Source organism: Electrona antarctica, assembly GCF_951216825.1.
Source record: "Electrona antarctica genome assembly, chromosome: 9".
NCBI classification, from domain to species: Eukaryota; Metazoa; Chordata; class Actinopteri; order Myctophiformes; family Myctophidae; genus Electrona; species Electrona antarctica.
The window spans coordinates 47,140,558-47,158,057 of NC_136790.1; the positions used below are offsets into that span (position 1 = coordinate 47,140,558).

The following is a 17,500-nucleotide window of genomic DNA, read 5'->3' on the forward strand; positions in this document are numbered from 1 at the left end:
GCAACGAGAGACACCACCGAGTGAGTTAAAGTGAGCAAGCTGCCGCGGCGAACGTTGCGAAGTTCGATTGAGCCGACTCAGCCCCGTCCGAGTTGGAACGCGATAGGCACAGAATCGTAAATAATATTGTGGGGAGCGCATTTGCCCAAACTGAGATAATGGGGTGAAAGCCTCCGTCGCAGTCAAAACAGTAGTAGTGTCACCATGTTTGGGTGAGATTGGGCTCCCATAGAGGACCCCTGACCACGTCTGCCTAGATCCACTCACAAGTCAGTCTGGTTAACCAGACTATATCCACCCTAGTCTGGTTAACCAGGCTATATCCACCCTAGCCTGGTTAACCAGACTATATCCACCCTAGCCTGGTTAACCAGACTATATCCACCCTAGCCTGGTTAACCAGACTATATCCACCCTAGCCTGGTTAACCAGACTATACCCTAGCCTGGTTAACCAGACTATACCCTAGCCTGGTTAACCAGACTATATCCACCCTAGCCTGGTTAACCAGACTATACCCTAGCCTGGTTAACCAGACTATATCCACCCTAGCCTGGTTAACCAGACTATATCCACCCTAGCCTGGTTAACCAGACTATACCCTAGCCTGGTTAACCAGACTATACCCTAGCCTGGGTAACCAGGCTATATCCACCCTAGCCTGTTAACCAGACTATACCCTAGCCTGGTTAACCAGACTATATCCACCCTAGCCTGGTTAACCAGACTATATCCACCCTAGCCTGGTTAACCAGACTATATCCACCCAAACAGCCTACATTATTTGGAGGATATGAATGAAGCTTATGAACTGGGCTCCACTGAGAAACGCATCTCATAGGACCCAATGTCAGACATACAGTATTTACTGCATGTGTCATTTCCTCCTGAGAGCATTCTACATCATCTGCTCTTGGCGGTCTGATGTGCTGTGACTCTTGTTGTTTGATGAGCATCAACATAAATAAATAAACCTGCTCTTGTTACGTTGTGTTAGCCTACATAATGCTGTGCATTAAAGGGACAGTGGTATATGTGGAAAAAGATGATTCATTATTAACCTTATTAGCAGTTTAGAATAACTGCAGGCAAGGTTTTCTTACTTGAGGTAGAAAAAAAGCAATAGCCTACAGAGGATTGACAGAAAGGAAAGATACGGAAATGGTTCTTTCTTTTCAATTCAGACAAAAAATAAGAAAGAAATAAGGACGTCAACCCAGAACACGGAGGAGGACAAGACCAACACATAAAGCACAACAAACCTTCAACCCCTTCAATACATAGACTGCCTGCTGTGACACAGACAAGACACACTTTAACATTTTCCCTAACCCTAACCTTAACCTAGTCCTCAAAAACTCAGTGTGTGTTTGACTGGGATGCACACGCAATAATAATAATAATAATAGCTTGAATTTATATAGCGCCTTTCATGAACCCAAGGACGCTTTACAAAATTACCAACAACAATCAAAGACTATATGCCATAAGCCTGGGAAAATAAGTGTCTTTTCAAGGCAGCCTTAAAAGAGTCCAGTGTTGGAGCATGGCAAATCTCTATTGGAAGAGAGTTCCACAGGGTGGGGGGGGCTGCCACACTGAACGCTCTGTCCCCGAAGGTTCGCTTGACTGCCTTGGGGACAGAGAGGAGGTCCATGTTTGTGGACCGCAGGTTCCGTGTCACAGGAGGTTTATGGAGGAGGGCTGAGAGGTACTGTGGAGCCAGGGCATTTTGACATTTGTAGGTGAGAACTTAAGTAGGAGTTTATAATTGATACGAAACTTGACAGGAAGCCAATGCAGTTGTTTGAGGGTGGGGGTGATGTGCTGCCAAGGCTTGGCAGATTCGATATTCGACACACCAAAGGTCCGACATGTGGAAATCACCCGTCGCTCCCGACCAAGCGTTGGTCCGACAATGGTTGCGCCGTGCTTGCCGTTAGGGTTAGGTTAGGGTTTTGGTATAGGGTGTCGGTCTAATGACAGTCGGACCAATAGTATGTCAGAACTAAACCCTGTACCCGTTTGACTAGGGTTTGACTGGAGTGCTGGATTACTACAATGACCATAATGCTTTGGTGCACTGCCCCACCTAGTCATGTTGTCTGTGCAGGTTTGTCCGACTGATACAATGTAGTCCAGGAAGGAAGTGAGATCAATGCCTGATGAGTCATCAGGCATTTGAAATACTAAAATATCTAAAAACACATATTACACACATAAAAACCCAGGAAAGTGTTCCCAAACATCATTAAAATAAGATCTGGTTGCAAAAGGGGTGAAGTGGCCCTTTTAGCGGTTTCCATATCGCTGACGACGTGACTGGGAACAACATCGCCATATCTCAGCAAAATGACATTCCCATACATTTCATAATGCCTATACCTCTCTCTGCATTTGTCACAGAGCACATTAGGGAAGTAGACAGGGGGGAAAGTGAGAGTCGTGGGAGCAGTTCGGTCCAAAAGGATTCATTATCCAAATGTACTGAACAAAGCGCCCCGTTTATTGGTGTGTGAGTGAGCATTTACTGGGAAATCATATTTCATTAGCAGAGTAATGGTGGCCGTAGTGTGAGACAGACAGGCCTGGCAACGTTGCCCAGTTGGAGTGAAATAATGAACATGTGAAAAAAATGCTTGTTGTAAATGGACAGAGACTGTCGGAGGCGTGACGCATGCATTTAATACTTGCATGCACAATTGCACACACGCACGCGCACACGCCTACACACAGACGGAGCGAAACACTTGCATATGCATGCACAATTGCACACACACACACGCACACACGCCGTATTAATAGTCTTGGCCTGTGCCCTGGCACCTTGGAGAACAATAACTCCGGGTAATTTTTATTAATAAAAGCATCTCTGCTGGCTCTGCTATGTGGTCCTCACGCCTCTCCATACAAGCGGCAGACAAAAAAAATCACCAGGGGTGTAATTAGAAACGCCCAGCCTGCTGTGGAGCACATCAACAACATGCATTTTGTAACAATGTAGAGAATTACAAATGTACGCATGAATGCTGCCAGCGCAGAGTTGCCAAGCCCATAGTCGAGAAACGTATAAAAGAACGCCCACAAGATCGGCACGTGCGCGGCTGTGACTCATCCGCGTGTCTGGGTCTCTGTCGGCATCAATATTCCATCTTTTCACATCACGTCAAATATAAGCCAACTGAATCATACATTCCATCCAGTCTCATCAGCTCATCGAGGAGAGACAAGGGTTCGGCGGAGTGGTGCGAACATTCCCAAATTGAAAATACGCCACGCGTGCCAACAGCAGTCAGCTGTGGTTTGACATGCATTCGTTATCCATGATGACATTAGGAAAATGTCACACTGACAATCACACAATAACCAGTGGCAATCTTTGGGGGAATGAGACTCAGGACATTGGCCGACAGTAACCCCCCTCACCCCCACGCCCCCCAAAAAAGAAGCCATTATATAGCATGGGGTTTCAACCCTTTTCATATCAAGGTCCATATTATTCTGTGGCGTTTGAGCCACGGACCACCATTTGAATGAGATTGAGATTAGCCTCTCAGACCCAAAACTTAGAATACTGTTTCTGTTTCACAATTCCACATTTCCATGCTGTATTGATGTGGCACCATAGGAGAGAAAACAGGCAAACGTTGATCAAAATAATTATTGTATACATTCTCAAGAGCAGGGCTGACAGTGGAATGAGGTTCTTGCCGGAGCTCTCAAATATTTAAATAAGGGACATCTCCTGGCTACACGGCTGAACATTTTCGGGTCAATTTCGGGTCAAACCCATCTGTTATGATATTAGCCCATGCACAGTACATCTTAGTCTATATGTACTTGAACTTGAGATACAGTGTACTTGATATGTATTGTGTACTGCCGGTACTGTAGCATACTTTATAGATAGGCTACGAGAGCCATCTCGGCGGCAGCAAGGTCAGCCTTGCTGCAGTAGGCACGTTCTTCTGTCTCATATCTTATTGTCACGTCATTATGATCCAGCACTATATATGTTTCCTGTTTGTGTAATAAACTTAGTGAACCTTAGCGTGATACTGTCTCGTGTCTCGTTAATTTGTTCTCCCGGGTACCCGCCGGCCGCCGCCGCAGTACCAAAGGAATACTTCAACTGGATTGTCACACACCACCCAGCCTGCACACACTACCTGTCTGTCAGAACCAGACGAGGGTCCAGTACTTAGATTACAACACCATCGGGTCCAAATTTCAGGCCAACCCCCCAAAAAGCATAGAAACTGCATTATGGCACAGAGGTCCTTGCAGACTTGACGCGTCTTTCAGAAAACTGAAAATAAATCTGAAAAACGCAGCAGTATGCAGGGATGTGTTGTTATTATTAGGGGTCAAGCCCGAAAGGGGCTTTATTTTTATTAGCAGTTTTGGCAGTTATGTGCTGTTGTTTTCCACAAAATTCGGCAATATGATACGAACTGAAGCTCACAGTCAATCGTCAAAAGACCTCTGACATTTACGTAGATCTCCCAATTAATTAATTAATTATATGAGCTGCTCTATCCACATTTGACATAAAAAAGCGACATCAAAGATTTTTGGCGGAGGAAAAAAACACGGCAGTCTATCTTTAAGTACAGTACTTATGTAAATGTACTTAGTTACTTTCCACCACTGACAGTAAACACTCCTTACCTTTCCTACGTAGAGGGGCTCCGTTCCAGTGTACTCCTCCACAACAAAGAACTGGTTCCACACCCATCCTCTCTTCACTCGTTCATGGGACATGGAGCCCTGTTCCAGGCTACTCCCTCCTGGGGCTGAAGCACTAGTCCTTGTCGCCTCACACCAGCAACAAGTACAACTAAGAATAGCAAGCGCTACAAACACTGTCCAAGCTCTTACTGTCCAGCACAGAGCCATTTTAAGGGGGGGAGAAAATCACTCTCCTGCTCGGTTCTACATGTGATGTATGTGCATATACATAAAAGCTGTTATCAATTAAATTGTCCCAACTCCAGCTGGGCAGACAGGTCTTGATTCCACGCTAATCCACAAGATTCTGGAACATTCTAAAGTCTTGAGTGGCTCTGGCCATGGGTTTGCTCAAAGGGCATGCTCTCCATGAGTCTGTTGGATATAGAATAGTTGTCCTGTGAGAGTCTTCAGTGAGACACAGCCAGTCATTCTTAGTCTATATTAGTCCTTTCACTGCCCTGTTAGAGGCTACAAGGGGGCAGAAGTTTCTGAAGTCAAGAGAACGGGAGAGAAAAGTTTGTCCTCAGTGCTATGTGGCCACAGGTAATTTCACTGTGTATCACTGATATAAATGGAATATGGAAATGGGAACGGCATAGAGAGAAACCTCCCTAAGCGAAAATACCAGCCTTCATCCATCCTTGGGTATGTCTATGTGCTGTCAAAAATATGACTTATAATATACTGTAAAAAAAAAAAAAGAAAGAAAAAGAAAAAAAAATCGTTGATCCCTCAGGATAATTTGCACGGTTCCATGAGCACATGAGACGAATGATGACAGAGGTCCTTTCAGTAACTAAAACGCTGAAACTGTTCCAGGGCTTGGTGTCTCACAAACAATCCCGTCTGCCTCCTGAATTCTTGAGTGGAGAAGCAGTTAGTTGATTTTTATTTTTGCTGACACCGATTGATCTTGGAGAGCTCTACCCCGAGGGCGTTTTCCATCTGTCTGGGGTGTTCACTGTTGCAGAGTCCGCTGGTGTTGCTCTGGCTGTGAGGTCAAGTGAGTTTGTTTGTCCAGGCAGTGATTAGAAGGAAGCACACCTGTAAGAGAGGAAAAGAGAAGAGCTGTTACTGGAAATGTTAGACTTCTGAAAGAAAACACACCTGAAATTATTATGTGTGCGATATACGCACGCACGCAAGCGAGCACACGCGCACACGCACACGCACACGCACACACACATAATTTTACTAGGGAGGTTCAATCACTTTATCAACCTGATAAATCTGCAAGCACTTCACAGTGTTGGAATGATGTATTGCATCTCAACATGTTTTTTATAAACGTACAGATTTCCCCATTATACATCACGCATGCTGCCCATGTCATTTCAGTGCTATATAATGTGAACACAGCAAAATTCACTGTGTGATTTATTCAATGTACATCACTGTGGCCATAAACATTGATAAATAACTGTGAACAATGCCTCTCCCCTAAAACCATCTGTCCGTTACACACACCCAGCACTTTCCTATGCCTCTCTCTCAACAACAAAAACAAGTTGGGCTTTCTGGTCGGGATTATCTGGACCAAGCGGTTCTCGGCCAGCGATTGTTGTGCTCAGCAAGAATGCTAACAATCAAGCATTGAGCAGGAGAGCAATGGTGGAGCCCGGAAAACAGGACAGGAAACCAGGTGTGTGGAAGATGGTGGAGTGAGACAGACAGACAGACAGACAGACAGACAGACAGACAGACAGACAGACAGACAGACAGAGACATAGGGCCTCATTCACAACGGCGTTTACGCTCATAACGTTACGTAACGTGAGCGGAGCGTGAGCGGACAGGCATTTACGTGGATTTTCACATTACGTGGGAATTCATGAACTTGAACGTGAACTTGACGGTGACGTCGTTTGGTCGGAAACTCCGCTATAAGCTGCGCCAGCTCAGAGGGTCGTGTACTGCTTGCGTAGATTTATTCAGAAGGCTTTAGTCTTCATGCTGAATCAATTAAAAGTCCCCAAATCTCAGATAAAATATGTAGGCATGTGTCCAAAACACATAAAAAAATGATAGCTTATATAAAAGCCAAGTATCACTTGTATGCCTAAATGCATGCATTCTAGAGGCAGGTTAGCCTAGAGTCCCATACAGAAACTGCCCCTGCAAACCCGACACCTTTTTATTTATTTATTAGGATATTTCTAGCATGCGCGATTGCGCTGCACTTGACAGCTTTCTACTCGCAGTGCAACGCGTTGTGAGCTTGTAGATCGGCTCTCGCGGACTCGCGCTGCATGTTAAAAAACAAACTCACAATTATAATAAGAACATACATCATTTTAATATGACGACATCATCATAAATGAACCTGCACTTAGATCTGACAAAGAGGAGGCTACCCGCCGTATATGGTTGAAATTTTAAATAGCTATAGGCCTATGCCTACGTGTCCATGATCAGAACAAATCCATTCTCCACATGGCATTCAGACAGATGACAGTGAGATGATATTAATCTATTCCCCGCATGAATCAATGCAGCTCTGATAAAAATATCGGATATATGTTTTACCTCTGCAAAGGTGTGAGTGAGCAATTGTTCAATAGAAAAGAAAAGGCTTTATAATATAATTGCCAAGTATACAGCTTGCTGCCTTGGTCCCGAACTTAAATAAATAAATGGCCAAGCTGCATTTTATACCGTAAGTCAGCTTGACATTGCTGCAGCGGTAGCGTTCACCGTTTTGTAAGCTTGGGAAAATGATTTATATAGTTTAATGGTAGGCTATAGACAATATAAAGAATCACGCACAAATGTAATGGTACATGGATGTAAAAAAAGAGACTGCAGGTGGTGGTCGTCGCTCCGGCGCTTGACATGGTCAGATCATTTTCTTTTAATTTCCTGTCCTTTGATGGATTGAGTGTCAGTTTGTACAGTTTGTATGGTGGCCTACAGTGGTATACTTTATACAAGTGCAAAAACTTGTTTGTGGTCCTGTGGAATTATGAAATTAATAGAGGGCTATATTCATGATATATCTGCACAGCACTGACTGACCGCGGCATGCAGTATAGCCTAATTTCTTTCCACCAATCATTTTTATTGTAATTTGTGAAGCCACTATACTGGAAAATATCATTATTTTGTTGCATTCCGTCAGGAGGACCTCTATTTCGTTTGAACTGTAAGGCCTATAGTTTTTTTTTTTTTTTTTTTTTTACTGCTGTCTGCTGAGTCATGCTTGACGCCTTTTATGGTGTGAAATGGGGCGTGGATCAATGCAAATGAAGTTGTCGGGTGATTTTCCGATCATTTGGCACCCGCTCGCATTCTTTATGACATACACCTGCGTACCTGTGGTACACACCGCTCTTTGAATTGCACGGCAAAACAACGTAGCGTGATCGGACGGAATTTCACGCATCTGTATACGCTTCCGTTACGCTTCCGTTACACTCTTGCGTATTTCTCCTTTGTGAATGAGGACCAGAGAGATGAAGTTCTTCATCACACACCAGACCTGTAGCATCTGTCTGTCTTTACACCTCACCAGCTGATTAATTGCATGAGGGAGCACTAATTGGATAAAAACGTATTAATCAATTAGTTCTATCCAATGATGCAACAGCCCCACTAATAATTCAAACAAACACGGAGGGAGTAACAGGGAACAGATACGGTCTGCGGCTGCTGTGAAACATGCACTGAGTTAAACATGGGGGGAGGGGGGGGGGTGCAAGATAGAGACAAAGTGAAAAAGGGATAAACAGGGTTGAGGGAATAGGAGACTGAGGGAATGAGAAAGGGAGAGAGAGACTGAGATAGACTAGAGAGACGAGCGGAAACAAGAACGACGATGACAATGGCAGTAACAATCTAAGAGAATGAGTGAAGTGAAAGAGACAGAGGGAGAGAAGTATGAGAACATTGGTCTGTTTTTGAAACTTTTATATGAGGAGGGGAAAAAACTAAAAATAAAGCAATAGTATGTCTGTGGTGTTTACAAGCCTCCAGAGAGTGGGAGATTGCAGGAGCAGAGAGAGGAAAGCAGCACCCTCTGGCCGCTTGTTTAACCTACTGTGCCTCTGCTGGTTTAGGGAGGACTTCTAATCTAGCTCTCCTCCTGCCTTCTAGCGAGCTCAGACCTCCTGCTAATGATTCCTTCTCAGACTGCTGGTCAAGGCAGCATCCATGCTATTGGAAAGCCACAGCTCTGGGGGGAGAGGGCAGCATCCATGCTATTGGAAAGCCACTGCTCTGGGGGAGAGGGCAGGGGATACGCATTCTCCAGAGAAAAGTGTTTATGGAAGTAGCTGACCTAACAGCACTTGGTTGTTGGCTGGACAACAGCAGGCGGGTCCAGACCTGTAAATGCAAATGTGACTCTGACCGGGTCTGTCACTGAGTCACTGACTGATGAAGTTACACCATCGGTCAGCCGGTTGGCCTAACGACAAAGTAGCCAATCGCCAGTGGAAGTAACTAAGTACATTTATTTAAGTACTGTACTTCAGTACAATTTTGGGGTATTTGTACTTTAGCATTACCAAATTTCAGTACTTTTATTTCTACTCCACTACATCTCGGATCCACATATTGTTCTTTTACTCCACTACAATTATTTGAAAACTTTAGTTACTAAAGTTACTTTGTAGATTTTGATTATTGTTACAAAACATGCAGTAACCACTTCAGTCGTATATAAATTTTGGCCAATCTACGATGTGACGCATTGTGAGCTTCAAAAGGTGTTTAAATATTTGAAAACTGGAAATGGGACATTCTGCATGAGAATGAGTACTTTCTACCTTTGATACTTAACCCATTTAGCGCTATCATTTATTGAAAAATTAGGACCTAATTCACGCCAGCATTTTTTCCAGTCGAGCTCTTATTTTTAAAAGCCACATTTTCAGTCGACCGGAAGTGGATTATCCCAGCAAGCTAGACGGGGCCGAGACAGCCTTTGTTTACATGATCGATCTATGCCGGTGCAATGGAGAGCTTCACATCGCCGGCTCTGTGCCGTCAAAGAAACGCTGTTTTGACCAAAATGCCATCTGGGACAAGGAATAGGAGATACAGGCGATTGAAAGAAACGGATAGAATGGATTATTATGGCGACGACGATCTAAGATGAACGATCCAGTGCTGTGCTAACAACATTGCTAGCTAACCGGCTAACGTAAGTAGCATTATGGCTCGGACGATCGAATGCACTATAAAAGCGCAATTGACAAAGGTCTTCGGCAATGGCGTTAAGCGTCAGTATCAAAATTAGGCTTCAATTGACAAAGGACTTTGGCAATGGCGGTATAAGTGTTAAAGTACATTTTAATACCAATACTTTTAAACTTTCACTCGAGTACATTTTTAATTCTGGACTTTTACTTGTTTGAGTATTTCTATATTGCAGTATTGATACTTTCAATTAAGTAAAAAAAAAATGAGTAGGCCTACTTTTTCCACCACAGATGTCAATGTAGACATGTACGTAATGTGTTGAAGTATTTCAATAACTATATCAATAACTGTATGCTCTATGTATGTTCGCCCTAAAGGGAGAAGTCGCGTGCACGGGATGCCTGGGTGACGGTAGACGGCAGACTGCTGGGCGAGCCCTGGCGCGTTGGCATGGGGGAGTCAGATCAACATATGGAATGAATGCTGTACTGGCCATAGTCTTGAGTATACAGGGTTTGATGAGGTCAGATCAATATATGGAATGTCATAACAGGAAGGACGGGTGGGGAGGATCAACATATGGAATGTCAGAACAGGTCAGCTCCATATATAATATGGAGATCTAAGGGTTTGAGGTCAGATGTAGATCCATGCAGATCTAGTGATGATCCAGTCTTCTCCATGTATGGTTATCCAGGGTTAGATGAGGTCAGTGTCATGATCTTCATATATGGAGATGGCCATATATGGGGGTGTGACGTGTCACAAGGCGTGATGTCACGAGGTGTGACCATATATGGACCACTGCATGATATGAATTAAGCAATTAACATAATATGATCTGGGCCATTTATAAAAATGCTGAGCAGGCCCAATTGTCTTCGATTTCGTGGCGAGATTGCAAGACAAAAGGATTAGTCCGGCAGCCGACAGCTAGGCTTCTTTTGTTTAAAGCGGGAAATGTGGTATATAGTCTTTTTTATTGGCCTAAAATATTGTCTATATACATACATTCATGAATCCACTTGCTGATCGGCTGTTAATATTGGGCAATCTTTTTTATAGGGGTTTCTTGTGACCCTACCATTAACATCCTATGGCTGGCAAAATTGTCAAATTTTCCTTTTGCTTTAAGTATAGCATGTGACATGTCAAACAAAGGGTTTTTCATGATTCTGAAACCATTCCAAGCATTAGTTTTGCACAAAATACACTCCTTGCAGCCATAGCCACTTGCCCAAATGTGCCCAAAATGTGCTGACCTCATCACATTTGTCTATGGCTGTTTTTAGCCCAAGGAGTGTATTTTGTGCAAAACTAATGCTCGTTATGGATTCAGAATCATGAAAACCCCCTAGTTTGACATGTCACATGCTACTTAAAGCAAAAGGAAAGTTTGACATATTTGTCATTTTTGCCTGCCATAGGATGTTAATGGTAGGGTCCAGGGCTGGACTGGGACAAAAATTCGGCCCGGGCATTTTCGCGTGAATTTGGCCCAGACCGGCCCACCACAACCAGCGCGCAGATAGGCAACATAATATTATGTGGCCCCCCCCCTGCACTGCACCGCCGGGGGGGGTCAGGGGGGGCGCTACCCCAGAATGGCAGCACGCCCGGACCTTTTCTGGTGGCCTGCCGCCTATTGGCCTGCCTGCCTGTCAAAAAAAAAAAAAAAAAAAAAACATTTTTTTTTTTTTTTTTATCATGGCGGCCCCCTACGGTCGCGGCCCACCGGGCAAATGCCCGGTATGCCCGGTGGCCAGTCCAGCCCTGGTAGGGTCACAAGAAACCCCTATAAAATATTTTAGACAATAATTTAGGCTAATAAAAAGACTATATACCAAATTTCCCACCCGTCCACCTCGGCTGCCGGACTAGATCTAAGACATTGAAAGAGGGTTTGTTACTGGGGCACAGGTGGCTGAGAGATTCAGTCACTGATTGCTTTAACAATGGGGACGGTGATTAAATGTCTTCTGCATTATGATCTATGGGAAAGACATTAGTGAATAGCGACAGAGATTGTGGTTGAAAGCTCACATTCGGTGACAGTGATGCTTGTGCATTAGTGTGATGTTAGGGGAAAAACAATAGAGCAACTCTTCCTCGGGTGACTGAGAAATTGAATGTCAATGCGGGACGTGATCAGACTGTGTCAGCATGAACGAACGATCCATAGACAACTTCATAGACTCTGTTATGCTTGAGGGGGGGCATTGATTCATGGCGTCACTTGTCCCCTTACGGTACGTTTTAACAGGCGACGGCTGGCGTATTTAAGTTATTTGTTTATGGGACTCGGCAACTACTGGCGATAGCAGGCGAAGAAACGATAGTCGAAAAGTTGGCGGAGGAACGCCGTTAAAAATGTGTTGCGTTGTTTACCCTCCACGTGGAACCATACCACAGAAGTGTTAGTGTCTTTCTGTGTGTGCGTGTGTGTGTGCGCGCATCTGTCTGTGTGTGTGTGTGTGTGTGTGTGTGTGTGTGTGTGTGTGTGTGTGTGTCTGTGTGTGTGTGTGTGTGTGTGTGTGTGTGTGTGTGTGCGTGCGTGCGTGCGTGCGTGCGTGCGTGCGTGCGTGCGTGCGTGCGTGCGTGCGTGCGTGCGTGCGTGCGTGTGTGCGTGCGTGCGTGCGTGCGTGCGCTTGCGTGTGTGAACAATTTAATTCCAGTTTGACTGGCAGTGGATCAAAACAAACAAATCATCTCATGTCCCTTGTTTGACTCTAATTGATCACAAATGTTTCTTTTCATGTCTCAAATTAGACTCGTTCACGCTATAGAGAAGAAACTTCAAAGAAAAAGAAAAGCAAACTGTTTATTTGTCTCTGCCTCAAAGGCAACCGGCTTCGGGAGGGAAAAATAATTCCTTTCTATCTATCTAGACTTACCCTGCTCCACATACAGTAGATGGCCTTAACTGGAGCACCAGGACATTTTGTATTATACAGTGTTTAATTAGAAGCCATTTGTATCAAACGTATTTTTCTTGGTGCACACTAGCTCTGAAGTTGCTTTGCAAACTGAGAAACATTTGCTCAGTCAACACCAACTGCTTGGCGTGTGAAAAAAAAAATCCGCTCTTCTTATGTTCTGCCTCCTCCTCACTAAGGGTACTTCATTAAGTGTGCACACATTTACTCATAATTAAAGTCTAAAAATGATGGCGAGAGAGAGAGAGAGAGAGAGAGAGAGAGAAAGCAGAGATGTCTGCTTTTACTATCAGTTGGCTGCTACACCAAATAGTAACCACTAGTGAAGGCTAATTAGTAGCATGTCAATTAATGCCCAGTGCTGGCGTAGATGATATACACTGTAAATATGTCGGACAACTCCGCTTCCCGCGCTCACCAGCAGACACCCCCCCTCCCCCCCCCCTCCCTTTCTCCAAACTCCAACATAAAGGCTATTGGCAAGCACTGTGCAGCCATTCGTGACCTATTAGAGTGTTGGATTGATTGTAGAACATGGCCGTAGCTTCCCATCTGTGGGGCCTTGCCCAGAGCAGGCCCTTTGACAGCTGGCAGTGTGGGCAGACCACGGCCAGGGAAGACTGATCAGCCTAAAGTGATGGGCATGAAGCCAGTAGACTGGAACCCGCCACCTATGCTTTCTATGGCATAGGCAGCTCCCGGCAGGATCCGGCGGGAGAAACTAGACGCAGCTGTGCGACATGAGACTAATTAATTAGAGCGACAGAGAGAGAGCGAGAGAGAGCAGTGTGTGTGTGTGTACGTGTGACGTGTGTGCGTCAATTTAACAAAGGTGCAGATGATCAGAAATCAGCAGAGAGTGAACGACGTTTGCACTACTGTATGCCGAATTGAAGTGGCCCCAGACTTTTTTTTCCTCCCGGGAAAACGTCTGGGTTTCCGAGGCTATGAAGCCAGGGACTGCGCGCGCACGCACGCACGCTCGCTTATCTAAAAGTGGAACCCCCCCCCCTCGTTACAATGGTACTGTCTGTATCTATGCTCCATTCTACAGCAGCAGCATCGGGGAAAGACGGGGGAAGTCAGGCTGACTAAGGATGGGACCGAGGGAGCCTGGGAGGTTACTCTACATGTTGTTTACGCTCCGGACCCATGCAGTTTGTTTAATAATATACAGTCACACCACAATGCACACTGCTGTCTTGTGTCTCATCACAACAAAATGATGGGCGATAGGAAAATATTGGTATATCGCCCAACCTTAGTAGACACCCTTTCCGGCTCTGGAGCGTATGTGCTCAAGGGAGGGCAAAAAGTTCGCGAGATTCCTTGCGGAGCACCGCGGAAGCATGAGCGTGCGTCACAGAGCACATGTCCCGGAAAAGATCTGCTGTGATTGGCCAGTAATCACTTGAGTAGCAGTGTGACGTAGCATGCCATCCACACTTCCAGCGTACTTCCTCCCCAGTGTAAATTGTTCCGCCCCTCCTTCAACACACATGGGTCCAACGACTGCAGTGGCCAATGAGGCATCTATTTTTTTTAATATTTATGTTGCTTGCCGTATCTGACGACAGATTTTCAAGCTTGAAAATCTGTCATCAATTGAAACGGGTGCACGTTGGAATATGAAAACGGACCCAGAAATTGACCCAACATGTTCCAAATCTACTCTCAGATTGAAGTATTGAGGACGCACGCACTCACGCACGCGCGCGCACCCGCACGCACACGCCCACACACACATCAGACGGATGAAAGCTACCCATCAAAGCCGGGCCCAGGAGGAGTTCAGCCTGTCTGCTTATTCAAGTGAACCCGGTGCCAGAGTCCAATCCCCTCCGCCATGCTTGTTAAAAAGACTATTTTGTCATCTCCAATCCCAATTTGTCACTGTCGCTTGGCTCAGAGTCCCTACCGTGTCACAGGGGGGGAGGACAAATAAATAAACAAACATATAAATACATACAACAAAGCTGAAAAATAAGATGAAATACAAAGCCTCACACACGTCTGTATACTGTATGTGTGAAGCAGACGCATGTGACACCGGCAAGGATTTAATGGCTCGTTTGCACTGAGACTGACAGGATAAAATGTTAGCTTTGGTGTACAGCGAGGTTGCTGTTAAAACAAGCATGTCAACTAAAGGGGAAAACAGTGCAAATATGCTGCGTAGGCGATATAGCACACTCTTTCTCAACATGGGTTCCGGTGACAGCCTGGGGGCCTTGAGAGGGTTACAGCAGGGGGTCCCCAGCTAAACCATTGATAGTTAGGAACCAAATGGACCCTTACAGGGTCTGCAACTCCGAGTTCAATCAACACAGAGGATTTTACTGTGTAGATTGGGGTCCCAGAGCAAGCGTTGAGAATCACAGTCCAGACCTATTGAATGACCTAGCATGCTGTTGCTATTTACAGCCTACAATAGTCTAAAAACTACTTGAGTTCAAAGTTCACATGGATAAATTATCATTTCCTTTGATTGATTGATTGATTGATTGATTAATTGAAGTATTTATTAACAGATTGGAGAACTACAGTACATTTAAAGCACAACTCAATACAAAACTGTTAACGACACCATAAAGCATTACACTTGTTTACAATAGGGTCCACCATGTTCAATTCATCATAACATTTAGAGACGTACAAATATACACTTCTACAGTATATAGCCAAAAACAGGAAATCATAGAGGAGGTAAAAAGGGAGAAAAACATATACAGTGAGGGGAAAAAGGGGTGAAAGAACAAGTTGCGTCAAAAGTTATGGCGTGAAATGAAGACCAAATCGATAGATTAGGATTGATTTAAGACATTTGCGGTTAAATCGGCCCAAGTACACAATGAGGTCATGAGGTTTCATAGTATATGATCCATGTAGAGTAATTTACATTTTATTTAACAGGGAGGGTGAACATTTACATGTTTTGCCACAGGGTAAAGCTGTTCTACCAGACACTACTCCAGCACTGGGACATTGTGTAGAGATCTGGGTAGCGAGACATTTGCCTAGAACAGGGGTTCTCAACGTTTTTGGCTGGGGACCCACGGAAATGCTTCGGCAGTGTCTCGTGACCCCCGCCCCGCCCCCCTTCCCACCCCCAATACAAATTGACTGCTACAATAACCTTAATAATAGCAAAAATACATCATAAATATATACTGAAACCGTATATAATCATTAAGGAAATGTGTACATGCGTGTGTGGGAGGGGGGGGGGGGACAATTTGGTGACCCACAGGTTGAGAACCCCTGGCCTAGAAAGCAAAATATCATTTGACATTTGCATGTATTCAAGGAGATTGAACCATAACTTCACATACAGGTATAATGTAAGAGTACGGTACACACATTTTGCATTTCAGTGAACAACCCTTCAATCAGCCAATTCATTTGAAGCATTTCATCTCCTCCAACCATGAGGTTGTATTCCTCCACTAATTGCTCCAAAAACATCAATTCAGTCTCCACCACAACATCTAATCCTCTATTCTAACCACCCCTAATAGCTGGGGGCAAACTTTTGAAAACCTTATGACCATACAGCATGCCAAAATTCAAAGAGCAGTTACCAAGTGCATAATTGTTATGATTTTTACATTAATCACAGTTTATACAGTATAAAGGCATTTATATATGCTTTTTGAATTTTGGCACAGTGTTAGGTATGGTCATAAGGTTTTCAAAAACCATTGCAAACTAATTTGGCTTGCCCCCTAGTGGTCGGTTTGCAATGAAACCATAGGCATTTTTTTGCATAATTGTTATGATTTTTTACATGTTAATTCCCAGTTTATAGGCATTTTAGCTCATTTTAGTCACCGTGGACGCCATCTTGAAAACGATGCCTTTCTGGTTGTTCGTTTTTCCTAAGATTTTAGTATGTTATTTAGCACACCCAATAGTAACAGTATCCATTGAAAAATCTCTTTTATTTTGGTTTACAACCATAGCTATACGTATCTAATATTTGAGTCTGTGCAAACAGCCCACTAGGGGGTGCACCCAACGCATTTGCACAGCTTTTTGAAAACCTTATACCCATACCTAACACCACACCAAAATTCAAAAACTAGTCACCAAAAGCCAAATCTTTACAAGTGTGCGCCCAGCTATAAGAAAAACCAGCCCACACGTTTCATTCATTTGAATTAATCAATCCCAGCGTGGCTTAATGAGGACCTAGAGCCCTTATCTATTATGCTGCCAAACTTCCAGTGCTCGGCAGCAACATAGCTGGCCTCTCTCTCTCTCTCATTATTGTTGTGGACCTCACCTTTGGATATTGTTAATCCGAAGCCCTTATGTTGTATTGGCAAGTCAATAATATGCAGTGAAGCGTGGCCAAAGAGAGCAAAATGTGCACTGACACAAGGAACCGTCTAAAGAATGAGTGTTGCCTTGCATTAGGCTGCCGTGTTTACTTATGGGTCATAATGAGAGGTGACATATTGTCAGGGCCTATAACTAAAGCCAGTCTCCTAATTACGCTAATTGCTTCTTTTCCGCCACACCCCCTGCTGTCTCATGCCAGTGACTGCTGCTTCCACTCTGGGCTCTGAATCATAAACCCACAGAGCAAGATGAGCCTACAGCCCATCTCTATCCCTTTCTATGGGCCTTTCCCAGGGACCACCCCCACCCAAATCCTCTCATTTTCCACTTCCATCTTGCACTGC

General features: G+C 44.4%; 1 protein-coding gene and 1 long non-coding RNA gene across 2 annotated transcripts in view; both read right to left on the reverse strand.

The window, feature by feature from the left end:
- Positions 1-5,409, reverse strand: part of LOC306929358 (cadherin-22-like) — a 122,787-nt gene extending 117,378 nt beyond the window's left edge. Inside the window, exon 1 of the mRNA XM_079509859.1 lies at positions 4,672-5,409. Within this exon, the coding sequence (XP_079365985.1) occupies positions 4,672-4,899 (228 nt within the window). The 5' untranslated portion in view covers positions 4,900-5,409. The remainder of the gene's footprint in view (positions 1-4,671) is intronic.
- A 44-nt stretch (positions 5,410-5,453) lies between these two features.
- Positions 5,454-17,500, reverse strand: part of LOC306929359 — a 123,313-nt gene continuing 111,266 nt past the window's right edge. Inside the window, exon 3 of the long non-coding RNA XR_013790772.1 lies at positions 5,454-5,778. This is a non-coding gene — a long non-coding RNA (uncharacterized lncRNA). The remainder of the gene's footprint in view (positions 5,779-17,500) is intronic.